General features: G+C 36.6%; 1 protein-coding gene across 9 annotated transcripts in view; it reads left to right on the top strand.

Annotated features, from left to right (window-relative positions):
• Positions 1 to 12,169, top strand: part of LOC18439342 (P-loop containing nucleoside triphosphate hydrolases superfamily protein) — a 28,448-nt gene extending 16,279 nt beyond the window's left edge. For 4 of the 9 annotated variants that reach the window (XR_016053820.1, XR_016053819.1, XM_088864379.1 and 1 more), the window contains 15 exons: positions 974 to 1,041; positions 1,337 to 1,399; positions 1,600 to 1,704; positions 3,839 to 3,943; positions 4,119 to 4,226; positions 4,298 to 4,444; positions 5,009 to 5,187; positions 5,371 to 5,529; positions 7,284 to 7,517; positions 9,247 to 9,387; positions 9,483 to 9,608; positions 9,709 to 9,759; positions 10,509 to 10,556; positions 10,666 to 10,860; positions 11,158 to 12,169. Coding sequence is in view for 6 of the 9 variants with exons in the window: in XM_088864379.1 (XP_088720505.1) it covers positions 5,023 to 5,187; positions 5,371 to 5,529; positions 7,284 to 7,517; positions 9,247 to 9,387; positions 9,483 to 9,608; positions 9,709 to 9,759; positions 10,509 to 10,556; positions 10,666 to 10,860; positions 11,158 to 11,736 (1,698 nt within the window). In the remaining 3 variants the exon portion in view is untranslated. Of the gene's footprint in view, positions 1 to 973; positions 1,042 to 1,336; positions 1,400 to 1,599; positions 1,705 to 3,838; positions 3,944 to 4,118; positions 4,227 to 4,297; positions 4,445 to 4,976; positions 5,188 to 5,370; positions 5,530 to 7,283; positions 7,518 to 9,246; positions 9,388 to 9,482; positions 9,609 to 9,708; positions 9,760 to 10,508; positions 10,557 to 10,665; positions 10,861 to 11,157 lie in introns of those variants that run through there. The other 5 variants (XM_020670429.2, XM_006849509.4, XM_088864378.1 and 2 more) reach the window with 3 other exon arrangements.
• The last annotated feature ends 14,872 nt before the right edge of the window (positions 12,170 to 27,041 follow it).

Raw genomic sequence — 27,041 nt, 5'->3', positions numbered from 1 at the left:
GATAGCTATATAAATGAATAATTGAGGGATCACTATACCTGGCCATGGTGGATAATTTGACTTGTGTAATTCCTACGAGTATCTGAATTACAGATAATGGGTGGGAGCATGCAAAGATGTCTTAGATTACAGGATTTGCTGTAATGCTATGTTTTCTTTTGGAAACAAAACGGCTTCTCATAGTTGCTTCTTTGGTCCCTTGCAATTCATGATCAGTTATCTTCTGGCTTATATTCTACCAAAAATTACTCAAAGTGACATCTCTTGGATCTTCTTTGCCTTAGAAATAGACACATTATCATGTTGAATCAACTTCCAGTTCATGACACCATGGTGATTTTCTTTGAAACTCTGATGTAAGTGATATATGCACTGTTTCAAAAAGCGAACCACCCAGCGTTTGGCGGCGGCCTAGGCAAATATCCTTGGACGCCCGCCTGAACTCGCCTAGGCGGCCGCCCAGGGCTTGCGGCCCAGGAGTGGAAATACGGCTCCTTGAGGGCATTTTTGGGTCATTTTTTTAATACTAAAGGGGCAAAATTGTAGGTTTTAGGTTCATTTGAAACCTAAAACCTATTAGAGGCTATTTTAGAGAGAGAAAAAAAAAAAAAAATTTCTATTGGGCCACCTAGGTTCTAGGTGCCCGCCTAGGAGTTGGGTGGCCTGGACCCCCCAACTGTTTAAGTGCCGCCTATTGCTTTTTGAAACACTGGATATATGAAATTCTCTTGTTGGTTGAACCAACATGGGCATGGCTCCATGTATGAATTATTTTGAACACAAGCACACAGTTCTATGCATTACCTGTAGTGAACTTAAGCAATTATTGTTTTTGTGTTTCTGTTCTTTGAGCAACTGCAATTAACTGCACTTAATTATGGAAAGCTGTACTCCTTGACTTTCTTTTAAATTGTGTTATAGCATTTTTGTAATTCAACCTTGTGCTGCATGGTGGGTGTTAACTTGAAAACAGAGCACAGACATGTGGGATCAAATAACTTCAATTTGCTCAGCAGCAGAAGTCATACAATATTCACACTGGTATCTGTAACTAAACTCTCAATATATATAGTAACTATGTAGTAATTTCGGGTCTCTGTGTGTGTGTGTGTGTGTGTATCAAATACATGCGGAATAATTGCTTGACTATGCAAGTATGTGCATGCATCCTACATTTCTATTTCTAGACCGCAACATTATGAAAAAAGTGCTATGTTTTCATCCCTGCCTTCTGGATGTGGAATTTGTCCATCATGGATGGCATCTAAGCCAGTCTATGGACTCCACGTCAATGAGTTGGAGCTTAATGTTACATTTTATGGTTGCGCTTGTACAGACGATTGAGAGTAGCTCATGTGGTGAAAGCAGTGAAGGTGAAGCTGTAAATTTATCACAGCTGGTATGTTTTTTCAGTTCTTGTATAGAATTAGCAATAACGCTTGAGGTGGTCCTATTTCTGTTACTTCTTTAACTATCATCAATGGCTTATATGATTATGCTGTTTACATTTCTTAACGAGTTTATCATTCTTCCTAATGCATTTCCTCATGTACCTTACATATATTTCTTATTTGCTTTTTTATTTACTTATGCCTGCAGAACCTCATCGATCTCGCAGGTTCTGAAAGCTCAAAGGCTGAAACAACTGGAGTGCGGCGGAAAGAGGGAGCTTATATAAATAAAAGTCTGTTGACTCTTGGAACGGTAAGCCCTGCAACTAGTTGCCAACTTAAACTTTTTCCATTTTTCTATTTTTATTCAGATTACCTAATGGCATGATCTCTCCATTTTTGTTTTGGAGGTCAATTGTTTAAATAAATTGATTGTGAACATCTGTTGTAGAATTTATGTCATTTTTATGTTTATCAAATGCATGTCGCAATTTTTTATGTAGTCAAATTTTGCCTTCTGATAATCCATTTTCTCCATATTCAACCCAAAATAATTTTTGTCCCCATTATCAGTTGTAGCAATATTCTTCATGATCATGCTTCATGTGCCACTGACATATGTGTTTTCTTCTTTCTTGTTGTCCACATATAAGGAACTTTAAATGCTTAGTGTCTTCCTTGGCTCCTAGGATTTGTAGGGCTGCACATTACATGTTATAAGGAATCAGGAGATTAGTCAGTGTGGTCCTGATTGAGTTACAAACTCAAATTGACTTCTGAATATAAGAAACTAGATCATTGTCTGCTGCTTTAGAATGGAAAATTTGCAAGTCTTGCTTGTGTTAATACATGACCAATGAGTGCACTCAACTTGAGCGCAACAATTGGAAGTAATGTTGAGAGTACCATTAATCAAATGCAAAGTAGTTTTACGTATGAAGAATAAAGCACAATGGCCATAATAACCGAAGGCTGTGTATTGTTTGCTCCTGCAAGAGCACATTGTACACTTGTTCCTCACCCCAAACATCTAAACTATGGGATCTTTTTCCTCTTAAGTTTGCAATTAATAGTTGATTCACCTTACAATTTCAAAGAAGAAAGGAAAAGAAAAAGATTTGATCCTATTAAAAAACTAGATCTGACCATCTATCATATGAACAGTCTAGAGTCTGTGTTGGGGCCAGCATTCATTTGAAGGATTTCCTGGCCTCCATATCAAACAATGTTTTCAGATTATTCTTATAAATGAGTATAGATGATTTGAAAGTCTTGTGGTTGAACAAACTCCCGTAACATGGTGTTTTGTCTGTGGGACCAAATGTAATTTTTTTTACAACTGGAGCACATAACTCCTATATCCATAGTATAATTAGAATTTAAAATACACGATGAGTGAATTATCTGAGCTACTTGCCATGTACATCACAAGTAATGATATACATCATTTATCGTATCTCGGCATAGTTGAATTATCTGAGCTACTTGTCACGTACCCTGATAGTAATGATGAACATCATTTACCTTATCTAGGCTTAACAGATTTCTTTACCATCTGTAGCCTCCATCAATTGTTGGGGAGTTCCTTTAAATAGCCCCTTAACCATGGGGAAAGCTTCACTTGCTCTCTTACCCTTTGCCCGATAGCTGCTGCCTGGGTCCAAATGTCCCAAGCTGCAACATGACATCAATAGTGGCCTGAATGCTTGGGTCTCCGTCATTGTTGTCAACTCTGTTTACTATAAAATTCTTTTCAACTGGTGCTATGCCATTCATGATCTTGGCAGTACTTACATATTGAGCCTAATATATCTATCTTCTATTTGGCGGTTCTGACTGAAGACCTTTAGTAATATTTGTTGTTTAGTTGGTGATCTTGGCTTTTGGTCTGAATACCCTCTTAGTTTACCTTCTAATTGGTGGTTTTGGCTATCAGTTTCTTCCTTGCACGAGTTTTCATTGGATCAATATTGATTTGAACATTCCATGCAATGAGTTTGTTATTAAAAAAGTTGATTGTGAAGAGATGGGGTGCTCACATCATGATTGACAAGCGGCTGACTCAATTTTCAACTTACCATCATTCCTAATGATTATCTTGGTTTGATTTAGAAGCATCCTAGCTAACAGATCTACATCTCAATGGCCTTGTCTTCTTGATAACTTGAGCCTTCTTGCTTATGCCATGCTATATTTGCTTTAGTTTTGTTCTGAATTACAATGTTGAGTATACTATATTGCTGTCACGTTCTTGTCCTTTGAGCTTTCTTCTCTTTTGCTCTCCTAGTTTTTCTAGGCTTTGTTTCAAACTATTCTTTAATGTTTTATATCATCACCACCATCATCATCATCATCATTATCATCATTATTTTGTTCTTAGTGCACCTGGGTTTGTTAGATTCTAGCTAGCTTTGGGCAAGAGAACCCTGATATCCAGTTTCTTGTAGGTTATTGCCAAATTAACTGATGGAAAAGCAGCACACATACCATATAGAGATTCAAAACTTACCCGGCTCCTTCAGTCTTCTCTAAGTGGTCATGGGCGGGTATCTGTAAGTGTTCTATTTACTGCTTAGAGTGCCCATGTCACCAAATTTATATAATAAGATGTGAGTTTTGACAAACCTAAAAGACTTGAATCGTTACTTATGAAAATGTAGGCAGTTTATAGTACCTGAACTTGGGATAGAACATTGTCGTGAATTCTTTTTGCTCTCTATGTAACAGCTTATTTGCACTGTTACTCCTTCGTCAAGCAATATGGAGGAGACACATAACACATTAAAGTTTGCACACCGTGCAAAATGCATAGAAGTTCAGGCATCACAGAACAAGGTATGTGTCTATAGCTTCCTTCATTCATGGATAGAAGATTTTTGGGCTACACTAACCCTTTTATATGGCAGATTATAGATGAAAAATCTCTTATAAAAAAGTACCAGACTGAGATTCGCAACTTGAAAGAAGAACTAGAACAGCTGAAAAAAGGCATTGTCAATGTGTTCCCATCAAAGGTAGCAGGCCAGGAAGATATTGTTCTACTAAAGCAAAAGGTATGAGAATAACTAACCATTTCTATTGCATTTTTTATGGTTATGAATGTTAGAGCTTTATTTGTCATTTCATTAGAAATTTGGTGCTATGTTGCCAATTATGTGTAGTCGTATTTTCAATTAAGGATGTCAGTGATGTGTGGTCTTTATGCTGCAGTAACATCAATGGGACATGTTCATGTTTAACCTGATTGCTTTTTCTTTATTTTGCCGTAAATCTCCCATTTTCTCACAAGAATTGCCAGCAAATGTTATCAGTTATGGTCTGCTATCCTCTCCCAAATAGTCTATCTGCTGTTCTTGTTGTGTCCTATTTGGTTTTGAATTTTCTTCTTTCCATATCTTGAACTCTCATCATAAATAACACAGCTTTGTTAAAGTTCTATTTTTACTTTATGTTCCTTCCTGTTTCAAGTAAACTATGTCACACATCTATCACCAATACTAACTGTTCTATGCTACATGTATTAAATTGCCTGTTAAGTGCAGCTGTTTATTTTATAATGACCGTTCTCTGTTCCATTCTGATCAGATTTGCACTTGTTTTCTTCTTTGAAAAGCTAGAGGACGGTCAAGTTATGCTGCAATCTAGATTGGAACAAGAAGAAGAAGCTAAAGCAGCATTACTGGGAAGAATTCAGCGGTTGACCAAGCTTATTTTGGTTTCTACAAAAGATACACCACCTTCAAAAGTCCCTCAAAGAGCTGGTCCCCGGAGAGCTCATTCATTTGGAGAAGAAGAGGTTATCTTTTACATTCTTTCTTCGTTTTCTATTTTATTGAAGATTTCAAAATTTTGAGCTCTTAGCTTTTTATGAATAGTTTATTGTCAGCACTTTGTACATATTCTCTTTTAGATATTTTAAGTTTATCCTGTTTATCTTTTTTTCTAATCGTGTTTTGGGCATCTGTTGTAACAATTCCAGCTTGCATACCTTCCTCACAGAAGACGGGACTTTCTTGTGGAGGAGGATAATATTGATCTGTATGCTTCCCCCGAAGGCAATGTTGACAGTTCTGAGGAATTGAGTAAGGAGGACAAAAAGAACAGAAAGCATGGATTGTTGAACTGGTTCAAGCTACGTGTAAGTTTTTTAAGAATCAAAAGTCTTATTGAGGAAATCAATTGTTTGACTACATTTTATGAAACTGTACTGTCATCCATATATGAAGATTGAAACCACTTATGAAGACATTTGTTTTAATCTGCTGAATAAATATGGGTAAATTAAGTTAACATTTTCAAAAGAAAAATAAATATGATTAAATTTTACCTAGCATATAATATCCATGCATTGAACACCATGAGCTCTTTAGATTTCCTTTTCATATATTTGGACAGACGGTTGACTTTTAGCTGCTTCAGTTAAACTTTATGTGTGTTAATAACCTTTGAATTGTCTGGAACTGAATTATTGTAGGTTCTGGTTTCTTGAATAGGTTCATCCTTATTGATGAAGTTCTTTGCACAAAGACAGAGAAACAGGTTTTTTTTTTTTTTGGTTTTGGGGGTGGGGTTTAGATTGGATTATCTGGTGCAATCAATGTTCATATTATCTATGAGGTCTTATAGAGCCATTTAATTGCTAAGGATTCTTTTAGGAACTTCTTTAATGAGATGGGAGGGACTAGGGAATATGCATAGACAAAGAATGCACTTGACTGAAAATGCTATCAAGACAGGTGAGTGGCCAAGTGATGGAGCCTGTTCTTTGATAGTAATTTGCTACTTGAGCTCATGTTTGGCTGGCTTGACTTGTTGCTGTTGGTTCAGCATAAGTAAGCATTGATGCTTAGATACCATACATGTCAATTTCGATGCTATTAATAAAGAAAGATGATTTTCAAGAAAGTATGCATTGATGCTTCTGCGAACTGCTCAAACGGGAACATGTCTCTTAAAGAATACAACCCTGGTGAACTGGTACTCTGACATTTTATTTTCTGTTTTGAAACCTTTTTTCACACCTAAATTTTACATACGCATATTTGATCAAACTCTTGAATGTAGGTGCACAGGCATTCTAGTCATTTGTGTTTTAAGGAAACATGTCACTCTATGATTCTAAAACATGGCCAATATGTAACTCCGAGGCCCCATTTGAACAGCAGAACATCAGACAACTCCAATAAGGAAGCTGGTCATTAGGAACAAGTGAAAAACAGTTCTTGTTTTTTCAGAGCTCTGGTTATTTCGCCCAATGTTTTAACTAGAAGTGGGGTCAATAAATTCCATCACCTGTGAATAGTGGAGCAGATCATTTTAGCCACTTGTCCCTTCTTATTGGTATGAAGTAAAAAAGGCCCTGCTAACAAACTTTGGTCCATCCAAAAAAGACCTAAGTTTCGTACTCTTGCTTCTGAAACGTTGGTTTTTGTTGAAATATCCATTGATCTGCTCCTGCAATTGGATATTGTTTCTGGAATGGGGGCATCATTAGCACTAGTAACTCGACTCTAAAATCCTAGACTAAAGAATGGGTTATTCTGTTGAATGAATAATTCTTCTCTAAAAAGAATGAGTAATTTTATTGAATTCTGCGACTTAGGATTTTGAAAATGCTAGAAATTTCTTCTTATGATATTTAACCACTTTACAAATCAGATTAAGAATTACAAATACAGCTTCTTGTTATGTCCACTTGGTAACCTGAAGAGTTGAGTTTTACATGGTAATTTCCACTTTTATATGCATCTCTGTATATTTGAAATTTGATCAGCTTGCTCATGCGTCAGCATGCATGTCATGTGGCTGAAAATGTGCTAGGTGATTTCTTTTTCTTATTCTAATTTTTTTTTTTGGTGCTTACAACTTTTTAACTTCATCTCTACTCTCCAGAAACGAGATAGTAGCTTGTCTGCTATGACAAGCTCCGATGGCGATAAATCAAGTGCAACAAGATCAAGTATAATTGCCTCACCTCAGGCAGATAATGGGAGCAGTCATTTGGAGAACAGAGCATATGACAGTTTAATAGCTGAGAAAAATACCCCTTCCAGGAATCTTCTGCTGGAATTTGAGCATAATAGAGACTCTCCTCATGACAATGCTTCATCACATCAGCCACCATTGGTATGTCATGTCTTCCGTGCTCTCTGTGGCAATAATCCTGTCCTGCATGTATCATTTGAATAATTTAACATTGTCGATATTCAGTTGATATGGGTAAATAATTTCTAATGATGGTGTCATTTAGTAAGGGTCTGGCATGAAAATCATTTGTTCATGGAAAGAAAAGTTTAAATTTCATTTTCAATTTAAAGGGCCAAAGGTATAAGGAATTATTAACCCATTATCATTCTTAATAATGAACAAAGTTATTATAATCACGGAAAAAATGAGTATCTCTATTAGGTGCTGTGGCACGTTTTTGTGCATGCTCAATATTTAAGTCCCATTTTCTGGACACTAATCTTTCACTGTATGACCAGATCTTCTTTTTTTTAATTCGATCTAATTTTATCCCTTTTTTACGAGATTTTCAAATCCATCATTCATGAAGGTCTGAAATGTCTCAAATCATCATCATCATCATTTGAGACATTTCAGACCTTCATGAATGATGGATTTGGAAATCTGGTGAAGTTGGGATAAAATTAGATCCAAAATCATGTCAAATTTCATTTTTTTCACTTCCTTCTCTTGTTAAGTTATAGGGCCGCTGTCAGTTTCCTCACTTTCTCATTTACAGTTATCAAACAGAGGGTCTCAGTTTGTCAATGTATTGGTTTGGAAGACAAAATGGAATGGGGAGAAGTGAGTCTTACTAAGCAAACATAGACAGGAGTCTCCCACCTCTTCTGAAAGGATTAAGGTGCTGCCTTGGATGTGATGGACTTCATGTATCAGTCTGCGCTTAATCCACATCAAGCCACTTATCAGAAATAGAAATCCATATCACATATGGTGGGGATTGCACAAGAAAGGCAACAGAGCCTTGGTGTATTTTTGTTAAAAAAGTGGATGAGGATAAAAGATATGATTGCTGGTCATGTTACAGGTCTTCTTGCAAAAGAACATATATGAAAAGAGAAACATAAATATAGAAATAGAAAAATGTTAGATAAGGTAAATAAGAGAATATTTCGGTTCCCTTCCTATCCACCTATGCATAAACCCCTTTTTGGAGTTCATTAATTTGAGGGGTTGGGACAAAATTTTCATTATACATAAAGGGTGCTGAACTAGGGTTTCTTCCTTTTTGGGTTTTAAAGCATATGGGAAAGTAAAGAAAGTACTAAAAGCAATGGAAGACTCTTCTGGTCTTTGATTATCGCAAATCCATGTGGGACTATGGAATCATGGGAATTTGTTTCAAACACTCAATCCTTTCTTTAGTGGAGGATCATTCTATAGACACCTTTAGACATGTATCGGAGTGTTACCGCTGGATTTGTTTTTAAATTAATGTTCACTTACAAAGCTGTTCAATAGAAAGGTATATAATGATTTTCCCAATATCTAAAATCCTAGATAGACCATATTTGTTTGGCCTACCTACACTGTCAAGTCCTACAGTAAGTATGTTATTCTTGTATCATAACTTGCATACCTCTGGGCAGGATGGATATGATGTGCACAAAATAAACGGCTCTTGTTTTTATGCTTGAATGCAAGCTATTTCACTTTTTCCTGTTCGTCATATTTTTTTTTTGCAACTTTGCATGCAAGACACGGGCAAAATGACTCATTTGATCATGGTTTCCTCTTACTCAGTGATGACCTTTCCAAGTGCATCACCTGGCTAACATTGCAATTTCCTTTTTTGTTTCTAATGTGTGTTACTCTTGACTGGTTTTAGAGGAGTGGCAAGTTTTTGGACCAAATTGATTTATTAAGGGAGCAACTCAAGATTTTGTCTGGAGAAGTTGCTCTTCGCTCAAGTGCTTTGAGGCGTCTTACAGAAGAGGCTACGGATAACCCAAAAAAGGAACAACTTCAGGTGACATTCCTTATCTCACTTAAAGCCTGAATCATGTATTCTTTAAGATGTTATGTTTCAGCATCCAATCCTGTTTTATTTCTTGTTTTTTGAAGATTGAGATTAAAAAAGTGAATGATGAAATCAGAGATAAGAAACAACAGATGGAAGCTCTAGAAAGGCAGATGGTCACATCCATACAGGCCACTCAAAGTAAGGTGGACACATCAGAACTGTCACAAGTAAGAAAATGAGCTCTTGGAGGAATATGCAATACATGTAAAATGATCTTTTTTTCCCTTACTACATGTATCTGATGGCTTTACTTTTCTGTTCTTGCAGTCCTTTGCAGAACTGGCTGTGCAATTCAACGAGAAAGCCTTTGAACTTGAGGTGATGCAAACTTCTCTCAAGGGGCTGAACTCTGTGTTGTCTAACTAGTGGCACATGCATTTTATAAAAGTGCAGAGTGACAATAAATTGGCGAAATCTTAAAAAGCAAGTTGAAAAGTAAAGTGAATGGCATAGGAACATGAATTCCTAGAGGAATGTCATCGTAGATTTCAGGGTGAAAAAATTAGCAGTAGATTAGACAGCTTAAATATGGGGATCAACCTGAATTCCTTCGCTAGATATGGTATTTTGATGATAGTTTTTTTTCCTTTTTTTTTAATGATAGTTAATTTTGAATTGGCTTGTACTTTGTTATATGTTCATAAATGACTGGAATGCCATCATCATCTTACGGTGCCAGTTAAATATGATTCTTTTTGAAGTGATAATGTACCAGTTATGCCCTTAGAAGAACTACATTTAATGTCCCTAAGCATTCCCTAGATTTTACCAGATGTGACCAAGGTACGACAAAATTTCCTGTACTTTGGCCCAAAGTTTATATTCTTTCTACCCTTTGGTTTTCAAAGATTATAAAACTAAATTGTTGGCTCTTTGGATTGAACCTTTCACCTTAGTGATTTGTTGCAAAGGACCTCCTCACTAATATTTTGGGTGCTAGTTCGAGCTTACCATTCAAAAGATACAATAAATTATTAACCCAACCACCCCAATAAAAGTTTTAAGTCACAAAATCTAATTCTTGTGGATATTGTCTGTGCTGATGATTGTTGGGTGTTTTTCTTCAGGTAAAAACTGCTGATAACAGAGTCATGCAGGAGCAACTGCAACAGAAGGTCAGTGTAACTCTGCAGAAGTCATCATTGGTATTAGGACTATGTGTAGGTGTAAAATTCATGTAAAAAGGTGGTGAAAGAATGTATTGATGATGACCATCTTGTTCAGATACGCGAATGTGAAGAATTGCAAGAAAGAGTTGCTGCTCTTAAAGAACAGCTCTCTCAAACATCGGAGGCCAACAAAACCATGAGGGAAGCCATGACAGCAAATCATGAACTCAATTTAACCTCCAAGCCAGATTTCATCCCTCAAGCGGACATATCAAATGGATCACTCCTTCAAGAACAAGTTATTAGTCAGGTTTGTCTGCTACCTCTCTGATTTCTGCTGCTACTAATGATATGACAGGCAAACACATGGTGTTTCTGTTTTTGCTCTGATTTCCATCTAGCTCTCCACTTCTTTTTCCTTCAAAATACTGAGTACTATATGTGATACATCCCACTTGGTTGTTCCGGAATATATTCTTTCTATATCCATTTCCTCTATTTCCAAAAGCTGCAATTTTAAATCAACCAAAATTCTGTTAGTGTCGTGCTAACCTAATTTGCATGGTGTTTTATCATCCAATCTCTGATTCATTTAAATTTGTTCCAGGTCTCTCAGATTGAGGAATTGAAGCTCAAGTTGTCTAAAATGTCTGAGGAAAAGGCCCAGCTCGAAGCTCGAAACCAAAAGCTAGCAGAGGATGGTTCATATGCTAAAGGACTTGCCTCTGCTGCTGCAGTGGAGCTCAAAGCACTCTCTGAAGAAGTCACCAAGCTTCTTCGCCAGAATGAAAAACTTACAGCTGAAATTACAGCATTACAAAACTCGCCAAACCGAAGGCTAAATTCTAGTATGAGAAACTCCAAGAGAGATTCTCATACCAAAAGGCAAGATCTAGGGGGTTCGCTTGCTGAAATAAAGAGAGAATTGGCCGTGAGTCATGAGAAAGAATTGTCGTATGAAGCTGCATTGGCAGAGAGAGAACAGAGGGAGGCAGAGCTTCAGAAGAGAGTTGAGGAATCAAAGCAGAGAGAGGCACATCTCGAGAATGAGCTCGCGAACATGTGGGTTCTTGTGGCAAAGCTTAAGAAGACGCAAGATACAGATGACCTGCTGGAGCTGGGACGAGAGAGTTTTGATGCTGGTAAATATGAACCTTTGGGACATTCAAGGAGGAGCAGAGGGTAGGCCTCTGTGTGTGTGCACGTGCGCGTGCCTGTGTGTGTGTGCTTTGTTTGGGTTATAGTCAAAATGTGTATTGTCTTACTGCTTGGTGTTAACAGGTCCTCCTAATACTCTCTCTCTCTCTCTCTCTCTGCGAGGGGAGGGCAAATTTTTCTCTGATGAATGTGTATTCTCAATCCCTCTTTCTGTAAACAAAACCTTGAAGGGTCTTTTTTTCTTTTTTTGGGTGAATCAGTGGGGAGAGGACCCCTACCCTACCCTTGGTAGGAATTGAGCAGAAGCATTGCAAATCGTCAAGCGCTACCAATTAAGCCTGAGCTCTTTTCCTGAGTTCAGCATGAATGGATTTACTAATGGGTAAATGTAATATTGTCCAAGAATGAATCATTGACTTTTCATGAACTGTTATAAAGGGTAAATTGAACTGTTGCATGAATATCGGTAACTTGGCCAAGTTAGGGTACTGTTATTGCCAAGGTTGAGGTGTGAAACTGCACTATTTGATCATTTATAATTAGGAAAAATTTACACAAGGTATCAACTTTATACCGTAGAAGTACGGTGCACCTAAAAAATTCGACCTTTAAAGGTTGTTTCGATGTTAGAACGCTATAAATGATCACCTCGGGATATATGGATTATGGGACAATGAAAAAGATTTTCAAGTCTTGAAGATAATGCATATTCTAACAAATTATCCTTTGTCCATTTTCAATTTTTTAAAGTGTTTATATGTGTTTGATTTGCAATATTTTTAAAGTTTTAAATTTCATAATTAGGAGAAAAAATCGATATCTAGGTCATTGTAATTTTAGTGCCGAAACTACATTTTTCAGCCAGATTTAGAGGTGTGCTTTACCTTGATTGTTTGAGGTTAACAAATCACACCTTTTATATTATTAGATGAAGAAGTTCAAAATATTTTTTTTTGGACTTTGAGCTTTGCCATTTTTCATACCTCCAGCCATCTAATTTCTCATTTAATGGCTAAGGGTAATAGTGACCTTATACCACATATAAATGGTGTTATTGTATGCTTCTTTCTGATATTCTTTCTTTAACAATGTTCAATATATTTGTGGAGAAGTAGCGTTCCCAACTCAAAACGTCTGCGTGCCATTAAAAACCAGGAAGATAAATGACACACTAAGTACTTTTCATAACAAGATTTCAAGAAAGAAGTACTAAAGAACATGGGTGCAGTAACATGGGTGCAGTTTGTATAGAGCCTAGGCTCTAAACAATCAAATTAGAGGCTACCTTCAAATAGTGTTGAGAAATGTGGTTTCACTACTGATAATCATTGTGATAGCTTTAAAATTGATTTTCATTTTCATTTATAAAGTTTAAAGCTTTAAAAATAGTGTAGATCTGTAGATATATGAAAATTTGAATATAGTGAAAATTGACGGTCCAAAAATGTGTTACAAAATATACTATTTCCAAAACTTGAAATCCATTTTTTTTTCATGTCCATGCATCTTGATGTCGAGATGATATTTGAGGATATTTGGGCATCAAAACAACCTTTGCTAATGAAATTTTTGAGGTAGGGTCTAATTGATTGTTTAGAGCCTTGGCTCTATAAAAACTTTTCGAAAATAATATTTAGGCTTCTAAAGTATTGATATGTCGACATTTGCAAAATACTACCCATGTCTCCATGCTACATGTGTTTTGAGAGATTGCCACTTGGAAGAATAAACAGAAAAAATGCGCAAGCATAGTGAAGTTGAGTTATAATGGCCAAAAGTAGGGCTTCTGAATAAACTCTATGAAATGTTCACCTGTATTTCTTTTTGCCTACTATCTATAAATTCAACAAAGTATTATAGAGAAATTCGTTAAGAGGGTGGCATGTTATATGCATGTGTCTGCACGTTGGAGTGAACACCCATCCCAGAATTCCATGTAATTTTTTTTCCGTTTTTTGGGTGGAGGGTCAGTCGGAGCGGGCCTTACCCTTGGTAGAAATTAAGCCTAGAATGTAGTCTTGTCACTCAAAGCGCTAACCAATTAAGCCCAATTAAACCCGGGCTCTTTTCCTAACATGTAAATTTGATTGAGAGAAATCAATAAAGAAAAAAGAAAAAAAATGGGTCTTCATTTGTACTAATATACTGTAGACGTGGCTCTCGATCCTAGAGGGATTTTCAAGGTCTTTAGTTAAAGAACTTAGGACCTTCACAGACCCTTGTGTGTCCTATTACGTAGAATATACTCTCTAAATTTCATCTCGATCAGATTTGCAGAAAAATATTAAATTTAAATAGCAAAATGCCTTTTCAATCATCTGGTCAAGGTTTGACGATAGATAATATAACCTAAACTAATATTCATGTTAGGTAACTAACCTATTGTTATATATATACACACACACAGATTCAAATCACTTGAAATTTTAGGCGTGTTCTTCTCATCAAGGCACAACTAATAAAAATATAAAAAATAATAATTCATAAAACAAATTGATGAAAATACTCCCAAAACAATTCGGAGGTATTTTGTTCAGTTTATTTCATGTAAAATTTATTTTTGATATTTTTTAGTAGATTCGCCTATTTTTGAAGAACACACACATGAACTTTTGATATGGATTTATATAAAAAAAATTAAAATTCAAACACTAGCAGACATCTGTGATCATCAGATCGGCCAAGATTCATTCTGAGCCGTGAGTATTTACTGTACCAATACACACCTAAGCGCGCACATGATCTTTTCCCTATATATATATATATATATATATATATAGAGAGAGAGAGAGAGAGAGAAACATATGTTATATGTTTTATCCTTACAAAATGTATGTGATATCACGAGAAATGAACATGCATATCCCTATTCATTCCCGTTATTAGAAAATTGCCCCCAAATTGTTGTTATTATGTTTATACTCATTTTTATTTTAAAAAAGTTGCACTTAACTTAGGACCATCAAGGTCCTAAGTTCTTTTTTAACCCTAGGAGAACAACTGCAGACCTTGAGGGTCTAAGTTCTTTAAGTTAACATTCAAAATCTGAAGTTCTTCGTGGACCCTAGACCCACCTCGACTTTCAAAGGGTAGTTATTGACGTCTAGGAGGAATCTAGGATCTTGAATGTCCAAAGTTCTTTAACTTAAGGCCCTTTAAGGTTCGAAGTTACCCCTCGATCCCCACCAACCAGGCAACCACCCTTTGCTTAGGACACCCCTAGATAGCATTCAAGAGGAATTTTGGAACTTGAAGGCAAGTTAAACAATTTAGGAGCTCATTTTTCACTACGTTTATTGAAGACCCAATTTTACCTGCTAAGTGAAATGCAGGTGCTCATTTTTCATTAAGTTTATTAAAGGCCCAATTTTGGCGGTTATAAGTCGACTTTGTTTTCTTGGCGAAGTTATTTTTGGGATTGTATGCTATGAGACCATTTATTTTTGGTTCAAGGAGATCACAATCATATTTAGAGATTGATTGTGAAATTCAATATATTTAAGTGTGTCACAACATTTTAGATTTATTTTGGACTTTGTGCCCAATCAACGACACAACTTCAACCACCTAATTTCACATCTAACAGTTTATAATTATTATGACCTATGCATTTTTTTATTTTTTATTGTATATTAACTGAGTAATAATCTTTTCAAACCTACGTAATTTGGAGATATGGGTAGTGTTATGTAAATATTAACATGTCAAGGATACAACATTCATGTCTAATATTTTAGAAACCTAAATACTCTTTTGTATTTTTTTTCTTTGAAATCTTGTTATAAAAGTACTTAAAAATCCAAAAGTCATTGGGGATACTTCGTCATGATATTTTGTAACTTTGTATAGTGTCTTTCCCTTTTTGCTAGTAAAATTCCAAACTCAATTACTGAATAAAATGATTGTTCTGTGTCTTATTCCGAATCGACACACAAAAAGGAGTAGGGTTCAGAGCCTGAGTATGATCTATTTTTGTAAGTTTGCTCTTCCAAAATTGATGTAAGAGGAGTGGACGATCAAAATTTGGTGTCTACATAATTTGTCAAGAAAATTAAAAATAAATTAGTGTAGAGACGTGACATTGTGATTGGGACCATCTCAACCGTCCATTTAGAGTAAACGGTTCGATAAAAGAAGTATGTAATTTTTATGGAGTAGGAAAAATACAGAAAGCTTGCGCCCATGTTAAAAAAAAGTATTATGAGCAATCTCTTGTAGCCATCACATATAATGAAGGAATTGGAATGATTGGTCAAAAATATTTATTCTTCCTTCATCCATTAAAAAAAAAAACTTTATGCAATAGAAATAATTTTTGATCTTTGAATCTTTGTGGACCCTAACATGCTCATGCACTCAGTGCGTGGTCTTCTTTTTTGATGGAAACGTACGACAGTTATCATGGTGCATAATAAGCATATATTTACCAAGCCACTCCTTTCTGTATCCTATGTTCTTATCTTTACTAAAACCATGGAGGCCCTAACTTTCCTTTTCCCCTAATTTTAAAAAAAACCTCTTTCTCTCTCTATCTCTCTCTCTTAAATCTTCAATATACTCTCCCCGTAAATCTTGTATCTACTCTCTCTCCTAATCTTAAATATACTCTCTCATTTCCCTTCCTCACATAAAATAAAATAAAAAATAAAAATAAAAAATCAATTTACTCTCTTCCTTACTCAAAGTTCTTGGTCGGGTTCAAGATGTGGACCTTCCTTACTCAAGGTTCTTGGTCGGGTTCAAGATGTGGGCCTTGCCTAAGTGGAGTAACTCACGAGTCAGAGTGGACTTGCCCAAGTTGTGTACGGGGCAAAAAATAAATAAATAAATAAAAATAATAGACAAAAAATGCTAAAAATAAAATAAAATATTAAAAATAAAATTCATTAAAAATCCAAATAAGATGGAAAAGTATAAAAAACATCTATTTAGGTAAATTGTTTTTATAGCGGAAGACATTTCAGAAAATCTATAAAAAGAAAAATGTAAAATAAGGTATATGACAATAAACACTTACAAATCACTTTGAAAAAACTCAAAAATCATATACAAAATATTTATGTATTGATTTTATAAATTAAAATATTTTTTGTGATTGTTTTCTAAATTTTTTAATGTCATGAAATTCTACCAGAGTACTCAGCTAGGCAAGGGACAGAGTCTAAGTAACTTATATGTGAGTTTTCAGTCATTGCTGACGCAACGGGTCGGGTCCGGACCAATCGAACCTGGACCCAAAAATATAATGGGGACCAGACCCAAACTTGAACCTAAATATGACTTAATCCAATTGGATCCGACTCAAAAATAGAAATATCTATATCTTTATATAATTTAAATATATTTCATAAATTGAAACCCAAAAGTATGATGTGGGAATCGAATTCAGACCCAGACCCAAATAGTGTTCAGGTCTAGAATTTGGACCCAGACCCAATGTACTAGGTCTAATATTTGGACCCCACCCAAACTTGGGTCTGTTCTATCTGTTGGATCCCGGGTCGGGTCCAGGTGCATTGCCATCCCTACTCTCTCTCTCTCTTAAAAGTACACAACCCAAAGAAGAGCCAAGGCAAAAGGTAGATTGCTAGGCATTATAATTAAAGAGAGTTGGCCCTCCATCTATATCTACTTTTCCCCATTCTGGAGCTCTCAACAACATGACAAAGAGCAACATTTCTACTTTCCACGTAGCCTTTCTTCTTTCCACCCCACAATCCCAATACCTATCTTCCCCACTAAGAATTTGAGCATGGGCCCAATTCTTTCCCTTGTGGGCCCGATTTCTTGCCCTTAAAAATCACATAAAACAACAAATTTATCTTTGAAAGAGAGAGAAAAGATGGGATGTTGTATCATATTAATATCATAATCTTTCTTGAATCTTCTTTTTCCTTTTCATTCTTTTTGTTCAGATCCACTAATGAATCTTTTTCATAGAGAGAGAGAGATCGACCTGTTAATCAGGTAGGATGTAGAGAGAAAGACCTGTCAGGAAGAATGAAATAATGTTATAATTTACTAACAGGTGTGGTTTTCATAAGGTTGCAACTTAATCAATCAAAGTAACGTGCACCATTAAATTTTATTATAAGATATAATTTTGGTATCGAAAATTTTTAAGATGGCTTGAGAAAATATTTTCATCTCTAGTTATAAAATTTTAGACCTCAAAAATGGTTCAAATCAGGTAGATCTATAAACACATATAAATCTAAAAAATATAGGGTTTAGATATGTTGCAAGATATACTATTTTTGGCACTCGAAATCCTCTTTTCTTTTTCTTTTTTTCATATTTATATATCGCGATATCTAAATGATAAATTTGAGAGTTTTCTAAATTCAAAACTACATTTTACTATGGATTTCTTAGGTGCATCTTAATTCTACATTTGATTGTAATCTTATAAAGTTTTTCCTTTTAACGCATGTCCAGATATTGAGTGATTTGTCATCATGGAGGGACACCCTACTCTTAAAGTTTACAGTAGCCTGGGAGAGAAAAAGAGAATGGTCTTAAATAACTTGGGTTGATAATTTACTTCATACATGTTAATGAATAGAGTGAGGAAGAGCACTTGATGAGTAACTTGAGGGGATTATCAGCAACCATGTTTTGTATCATTGAGAGACACAACATCTAATAAATGAGAGATTGTGACCTTAAGATCAAATGAGAGAGAGACAAAGACCATAAGATTTAATAAGAGAGAGAGACTGTCTAGATCTAATGAGAGAGAGAGAGGAGGGGTTAAGATCCACTGAGTGAGAGAGCTTAAGATCAAATGAGAGAGAGCTCAAGATCTAATAAAAGAGAGAGAATGAGCTTAAGATCTAATGAAAGAGAGAGAGAGAGCTCAATATCTAATAAAAGAGAGAGAGCATTGAAGCTTAAGACCTAATGAAAATCGGACCACATATAGGGTTGGCAATGGGTCAATCCGAGTCGACCCAGATCCAAGACCGACCCAACTTGATTGAAGTTTCACATGGACCCGGACATGGGTTAGGTCCAAGTTACTTGGACCGAGACCGGTATCGGATTCGAAGTTGGGTTTAGAAATTAAAAAAATAAAAAATTCATTTTATATATGGGTTATGTTAGGGTGCTAATAGTATAGAGTAATTTATCATTGTACTCAACAATTTTGAGTACTTTTATATTTTTAGTTTTGTATATTTATATATAAAATAAAAAAAATAAAAATATATAAAAAAATATTAAATATTAAATATAATAATAAATTAATCCATGAACACGCGGCGTAACCCAATATAACTTGAGCCCCATAAATGGAGGTACAGTCGTTATCAGCAAACGCGAGGAGAATATTTCATTTTGGACGTAAAAGACAGGCCCTTGGTCGGTGGTACGTGGCGCCATATGATTGGTAATACATGGCTACACCTCATTGGCTAACTTTCTAGGCTTTGAATCCCCTCTCCCCAAGAAGTATCCGGATCACGAAAATAAAGTAAGAATCCCCATAATGCAAGGGAGGAAAAGAATAATATATGGCCTAAAAGAAAGCCCTAAAGTTTCTTACAATATCTCAACTGCCATCTGCTTTTCCTAACAATTGGCATGCCCTTGGCTTTTACAAAGTTTCGGTTTGCACTTTGAATAATCAATGAAAAGGATATAAAAGAAAAGTGCTTTGTAATGCTACTGTAAAATTGCATCTTAAATTACTGGAAAATTGAGAAAATATAATGGAAAATATTTTGATAGGGCCATAGTCTTTTTAAAATAAATAAAGTCTCATCTCAAAACTTATAGAAAATTACAATTCTGGTATTAAAAAACTTTCAAATCAATCATCTCGGCCATTATTATTATTCTAGTGAAAAAAAAAAAAAGATTTTAAACCCTAAAAATAGTGTGTTATAACAAATTATCTAAGACCGTCCATTTCACCGTAAAAATAAACTTCAACTAATCAACAAGATATGTACCTTTTTTTTTGCTTCAAATTTCACAATTAGTATTGGAAATTGATTTTAGAGCCATCGTAGAGATTTTTGATAGCCAAAGTACTTTCTCAACGAAGATTCGAGGTGAAGCTTTACTTTGTTTTAAAAAAGCGTAGGCCTTATAAAAACCGCATCCAAATATTATTTCAATTTCAAAAAATTGAAAATTGATCATCCCAACTTTAACGATTGTGGATCTAGGATATATATGTATATATGAATTTCATTTCCTTGAAATGGCCTGCTTTTTGCTTTTGGCCATTCATTTTAAGTATTCACGAATTGTCAAAATCTGCACTAAGTTTGGTACTTCTATGTAAGGTGACAACCTTGAACAGTCAAAGTAGGGTGCACCTTCCAGCCTTGCCAAAAAAATTTAATTTAGGTGCCTAAAGCGCATATGATAACCTGAAATCTATTTTCATCCGGATCAAGCAAATTTATAAATACTTAAGTTTTTTGAAATTGATAGTCTAGGACTCTAGACAATATATTGCAAGATGCCTTATTATTTTTAGGATTTGAAATCTTTTTCTTTTGAAAAATGATTTGATAGTGCTGCAGGTCCATCAAAACAAGTAAAGACTCACCTCATAACTCATTGAAAATTGTAATTCAAGCGTTAGAAAACCTTTACATCAATCAATTTGGCTTGAACATAATGATTGTACAAAAAAGAAAAAAAGAAAAGAAAAAGGATTTCAAACTCTAAAAATAGTGTATATTGTAATAAATTATTTAGATCGTTCATTTTGCCCTAAAAATAAATGTTCATATATCCGCAAAATATGTACCATTTTTTGAGTTTCGAATTACATTGTCGGTGTTGGAAATTAATTTTAGAGCCATAATGGAGATTTTCGTTGTCGAAAGTAATTTCAAACAAGGATTTGAAGTGAAGGTTTATTTTATTTTCATAAAGCCTAAGACTTGTAGAAACTTCATCTTTTTTTTTTTTTTTATATCCTTACAATTCTAGAGAGAGCAAGGTGATCAATTAGAGGGTTCACCATAACATCTAAACAACCTTTTTCAAATGGGTATTTGAGATGTGACATATTTTTATAATATAAAAAGGATGCCTTACATAAACTTCTTTAAGGCAAAAAAAAAAAAAAAAAAACAAAAAAAAAAAAAACAAAAAAAAAAAAAAAAGAGAAGAAGAAGAAGAAAGAAAAAGAAGAAATTTACAAACCTTTACAAGAGTTCCAAAGCCAAAAGTGCATTGTAGAGTGCTCTATGTGGACGATTTTGGTCATTTAGAGATATAATTGGAGCTTTAAGGTCAACGTACCTATAAAGAAATGCCCCTAACTTTCTCGAAAGCAATTTATCAAAGTGGGCGGTGCCTTTCCTTCCTTACGTTCCCATCTACTCCTCTATAAAACCCTTCTCTCACCACGAACTCACTTCACACTTCGGTCTCTCTCTCTCTCTCTCTCTCTCTCTAGACTGCAATCTTGAACCTCTTTGATCCTTCTTCTCTCTCTAACCATTGGAGCTTCAAGCATGGGGCCTGCATACTACTATAACAGAAACAGATCATATGGATCATATTTGTCTGAACTCCAAATCCCTTTCCATCTCTGTTTCTTCATGTTCATACTTCTTTTGTTCCTCTCTCTCTCATGGTATTTGAGCTATGAGTCAGCCTTAGAGAGCATAGTGGACCAGCTCAAGCTCTGGTTGATTGTCTCACCTGTCATCCTACTCCTGGTTGTTCACTGGTTATCGAGCGACGAGCAGAGGCTTGTCCCCTTCATCTTGCAGTTGCCGGAGAAGGATTCCATCCACCGTGCTGGAAGCTCGCCGTGGGGCGTCGCTTTCGTGTTGATGCTTCTCTTGTTCATGATCTCTTACCAGTCCTACTTCCATGAACGGTGGTTCCCTCTCTTAACAAGGAGTTGATATGTGTCTGGATTCACAACCAAAGTGGGGACTTTTTTGAGGGAGGAGCACTACTGCTTATGTAGTATGTGCATGTATGTATGTATGCATGGATTACACATGATATTTCGATTATTGGGTAGTGTTTTTTCGGGCTACAAAGCTTTTTCATTTTAGTTTTTTTTTTTTTCTCTCTTTTTTTTTTTTTTTTTTTGGAGATTTGTAGAGTTTATGTTAAGTTATTAGCTCTTTGTCGGGGGGTTTATGATAATTTTTGTAATTAATTATGGAATAATCACATGGATTTGAGATTCTCTTTGATGTGTCTCTTTTTCTTGATGTCTTAATCTTGTTCAGTGGAGAATTTGCGTGTGGATAGATCGATGTGTTATATTTAATGGAGGCATGGGCTTCCATGAGCGCTTATATATGTAAAAATGAAAAAAACGCATCTATGTTAATCTTCGGTATTTCGCCACCGTCACGGACTTACTATGTTCGTGGCAGTTTATTGAACAGATCCACAATGGACAGCGAGTCTTCTGTTGCGGTTCCACGTGATTTTTTTTCTTTATTTGATTTAAGAAAAGTCGTGAGCATCTGTTAGAATGCTTGAAAGTAGGTAAAGTATCAATGGAAAATTCATTTAGTCTCTACCCCACTTGCACAATTTTTCTTTACATCTCTATCTCCTACTTGAAATTTTTAGCCCTTAGTTCACTTTGGTCCTAAGAGTGAATTTCTGATCCCAAACCAACCTTGTGTAAAAGAGAGATTGTAACCAAATCGGATCCAGTTAAGTTCTCCACTCCGAATGTTGATCCAACTTTAAGGTATTTCTATTATCGATTGCCTTAAAAACTCACTTGAGGAGTACATGGTAACGATACCAAAAAAAATCCATTGTAAAAGAAAATAGTGGAAATTTTTTACAGGATCTTTTGAGTTGGGTTTTATGTCTAAGAAACATGTATATTATACCATGTAGGAGCATACTATACATCTAGTCCTTCACTTTAAAAGACCTATTTATTTGAACTTTTTCAGTGTCAAATTTTTGGAACCGCCTAAAATCATAAGATGATTGTCATAAGAAAAGAAAAATTTGAAATTTGAGTTTTTAGACTACGAATACCACCCTTCAAAACTTAGATGATCCTTGTTTAATATTGAGACATTAGGATGTCTAGTGCATAGAGAGTTCAATTCAGAAAACGTTTTAGTGAGATCAATCTATAGGTTGAAAAGGTTACATCTCCAAAATTTGATGTCCTATTATTACTCCTATAATAAATTTTACCTGAGGGAGTAAATATACAATATACTCCTACTAGAGTATAAGATCCCACATAAGGCCTAGTTGGCCAAAGCTGAATTTCAAAGGCAAGACGCGGAATTCAAGCCGACCGTCACCATATTCAGCGGCGGCCGTTTGGGTTATTTCACATCAACTCCTCTTTAACACTCATTGGCAACCTTTTAAATGGAAAGAGGTCATAGAAAAAGTTTATATCAGGTTATAACCGGCACGAAATAGCTCAATATGTCTTGGGAATCCGTCACCTTATTCTGGTTCTGCATGTATATAGGAAAAAAGTCGAGTCTAGAAGAGAACCGATGGCTCCGCATCGTAAAACGCAATTCTCTACAGTAAAATGGCAATCCGAGCCCCTTTTTGGCTGGTTTACTATCTTTCATGTGTTTTTTCACCGGTTCATTGTTTTTTCTGTATTATAACGGCGAACCGAACCACCGATCCAAATTGATTTTTGGGTGGCCAATCCAGTCACCGATCTAATTTTTTAAATCATTGGTTACAACGTTATATTATTGAATTAAGATGCATTTTAAACATCCTCTAGAAAAAAATGTAATAAAGTTCGAAAGCCTTCCAATTGATTATCTCAACCTTGAAATATATAAAGTCGGAAAGCCTTCCAATTGTCCATACTTCTCAACATCATGCAACTCTAAAAATATATAAAAGAAATAATTCAATAAAATTAATTGACCAAAAATACTCCTATAAGCACCAAGGGTATTTTTATCATTTATTTCTTCAAATTATTATTACATATTTTTACACGGTGAGACATATGGGCACCCCAAATTCAGGCTTAATTCAATGAATATAAAATTACATTAAATTGAAGAACTTGACCATAAAATATAAAATATAAATGGCTATTTTTAAGTTACAATAATGGGATTTTTCTATAAATTTCGAGCTCAGCTAGCTTGCCATGGGTGCAAAATTCTAGGGGTGGCATGAAAGAGTTCTGAACATCTAGGGGTGGCAATGGGCCAGGCCAGCCCTGGCTCTAGTCCCTATGGGGCCAGGTGATCCCAACGTGGCCCAGACCGCGCCAAAGAGGCCCTGGCCATATCAGGGCCAGGCCAGGCAAAATCAGATAAAAGTAAACAAAGGAAAACAAATTATAGAAAAAAATAAAGGCCAGCCAGCCAAACAGGGCCAGCCATGTCATGGCCCTAGCCCAAACACGGCCCGACTCTTTCCTCGGGCCGTGACAGGCTGATAGCTCACGCCCTAGATTTTTAAGGCCTGGCCAATCAGACCATGGGCAACCAGATATCTATGTCATTTCCATGGCCATGTTGCAATACCTGTCTGTGGACTTGATACCCATGTCCAAGGATGAAACACATAAGTCGAGTATGCCACCCAAATTGCTACCATGGCTAATAGCTATGGCTGAAGGATGTAGCCTATAAAAAAAGGGTAAGTCAAGAACCCCTATCTTTTGGTGAGAATAGATTTAGAGACTCCATCATAAAGCTCATTGGTACTACCGCCTAGTCTCGAAAGATGTAGCCTATAAATGAAGGCAAATGCTTCTTTTAAAGCAACCATAAGTAACATAGCCAGAAATTAAACTAGTTCAGGCCGTCGCATTCTGGCCATGATATTCATCCAAGATTTGAAAGCACCTACACCAAGGCAGCTCTAACACATTCTAGAAAGGTAGTTATCTATCATGCCACCATCATGAAACACGGTCTTCATTATCAAGCCATGAATAACAGCCTCCATGTGTCAGGGCTTCCCCATTATCAATTGCGGTTAATACAGTAACTAGGCTAGCTCTTGCTGGTTGAGCAGAAGCGGATATGATTTGCCTGTATTTTTGTAAAGGTCGTACACAATTACCACTCTGAGCATGACAAGCAACAATAGCATTATTCATTATGAGGGCATTCCAAATCCGACTATATTTAGCACTGTGGTGTTTCATGAACCTGATGCAAAACACAAATACCATTCATTATGACGACATTCCAAATCCGACTATTCTTAGCCCTTCGTGGTGTTTCATGAACCTATTGCAATTTACAATAGAAACCAACAAGAGAACCCCCCACATAAAACTCACGATCCAACTTGCACTTGATCGCAAGTCCATATACCTGTGAAACTTCTGATAAAACATTCGAACCAGTGCAAACCTTGAGCAAAGTTCTAATGGTAAATCGATCAGGTGTGAGCAGGCCTGGCGACAACACCTTTCTAGACTAAGAGGGACACGAGGCATGAGGCCGCATCAGATATAGCCAGAGACCACAGCCTGCCTTGAGACAATTTCTTTCAGGAAATTTGATCAAAATCACTTTTGCATCTTAAAATGCTCGCCACTTTGCATACACATCCATTATACTGTTGGATAGGAAAACAGGATGGGCTTGCATGGATTTGTGGATATGAGCATGAAGAGATCTCCCCTTAGAGAGTGACAGAGTTCCTGCACATATTTTTAGAAGACGAGGATGCCTCTTCTCCAACAATAAATTTTAGTGAAAACCATACCAGTCATCCAATTTCAAATTTTGGGGAAGCCCGTCATGAGGTTCAAATCTTGGGTTTTGCAACAGTAATGGGAAGTCTGATAGAGGAGCACAGATAACAAATATGAGTATGTGGAGAGGAGTTTCAATGGGTTTGTTGGGGAATATCCTGCAGGCATAATGGCTAGTGAAAAAATATGGGACAATAATGGGAGTTTGTGTCTGCATGGGAGGTTTTTTATGAACTGTAAACTGTTGTATAGTATTAAGTAAAGTTGTACAAGTTGTCAAAAAATAGGCTGCTCTATAGAAAAACCACCGAGAAGGTGGTGAGTGTCAAAATATGTTATACAACTAAAGAGAAATGGAAGAAATGCCCAGAAAACCCCAAAAACTCCAAAAATCACAGCCCTAGGGTCTTTAAGCTTCTGCCATGGTTGCTCCTCCTCTAGCAAGAGTGTCTGCCACGTGATTTGCCTCCCTCCAGGTACGAGTCCATGAAGCAGGACTATGCCCGCAAAGGTCAAAGATCTTGTCAAACGCATGAGCGAATCTCCAAGATAGGGTGGCCTCCCCCGAGGCCCAAACAATGATATATTTAGAATCTCCTTCCACGACCAGACTGGTGCTCCAGAGGGGATTGAAAAGTTTGAGGACCTCCAAAAGGGCGAGAGCTTCCGCCGATGTGTAGTCTGCTCAACGAATGGGTTTGGTGAAAGAGAGGAGGGATTGCTCAAGGTAGTTTATGAAGATGCCCGCAATACCCGCCAGCCCTGGTTTGCGAAGAGAGCAACCATCGAAGTTGACTTTCGTATTGCCGACTTCCGGAGGTTGCCAAAGGGACAAACGAGGGATGGCTGTATGCGTTAGAGAAAGAGGTGAGCACCAGTTAAGGTGGAAGTCTGAAGCTGAGAGATGCCTGAAGCGGCACTGGTTCAGCACCCAAAAGATGACCATGAAGTTGATGTTGTCCTTAGGGCATGGAGAGGGGAACTGCGGCCTTTGAAAATGCAGTTGTTTCATTCGATCCAGATGGCCCATAGGGTGGCCACCACAGAAGCCTTCCAAAGTGAAATGCCTGATTTGGCCCATGGGAGACATTTCGAGTATTGGAACAGGTGTGGAACAGACCTGGAGATGACCCAAGACAGTGGAAGAGTCAGAGTAGGTCCTACCAAAGAGTGCTTGCTAGGCTGCAGTGGATGATAACGTGTGAGTTTGTCTACTCCTCGGCCAAACACATTACGCCGCGGTTGGGACCCCTCCTTTGTAATTGATTGGCAGTCAACACCTTCTCAGAAAGGACAATCCAATTGAAGAATTGGATTTTGGGGGGATGAAGGAGGTCCAAGCTTTGGCGGCAACAGGACGGGACGGGATGGAGTGGAGTTTGTGGTAGAAGGAAGAAACTGTGAAGGAGCCTTCTACAGTTAGGGAAGAGATAACTTGGTCCTCCCAATGGGGAGAGAGATAGACTGAGTGGAGGAGGGCCAAGAGTTGAAGGAATGCTTCGAACTCTCCCTCACAGAGATGTCCTCTAAAATTTGGGTTCCAAGACCGAGAAGGACCTACCAATTGGAAATAATCTTCAACAGAGGCGTCACAATCTCTGGCCAGTCGGTAAAGATTGGGGAATCGATATCTCAAGGGGAGCTGCGACGGCTGCCAG

This window comes from Amborella trichopoda, chromosome 4 (assembly GCF_054954075.1).
Source record: "Amborella trichopoda isolate Santa Cruz 75 chromosome 4, AtrichopodaSantaCruz75HAP2 v2.0, whole genome shotgun sequence".
NCBI classification, from domain to species: domain Eukaryota; kingdom Viridiplantae; phylum Streptophyta; class Magnoliopsida; order Amborellales; family Amborellaceae; genus Amborella; species Amborella trichopoda.
This window is presented reverse-complemented; position numbering and strand designations above follow the sequence as displayed.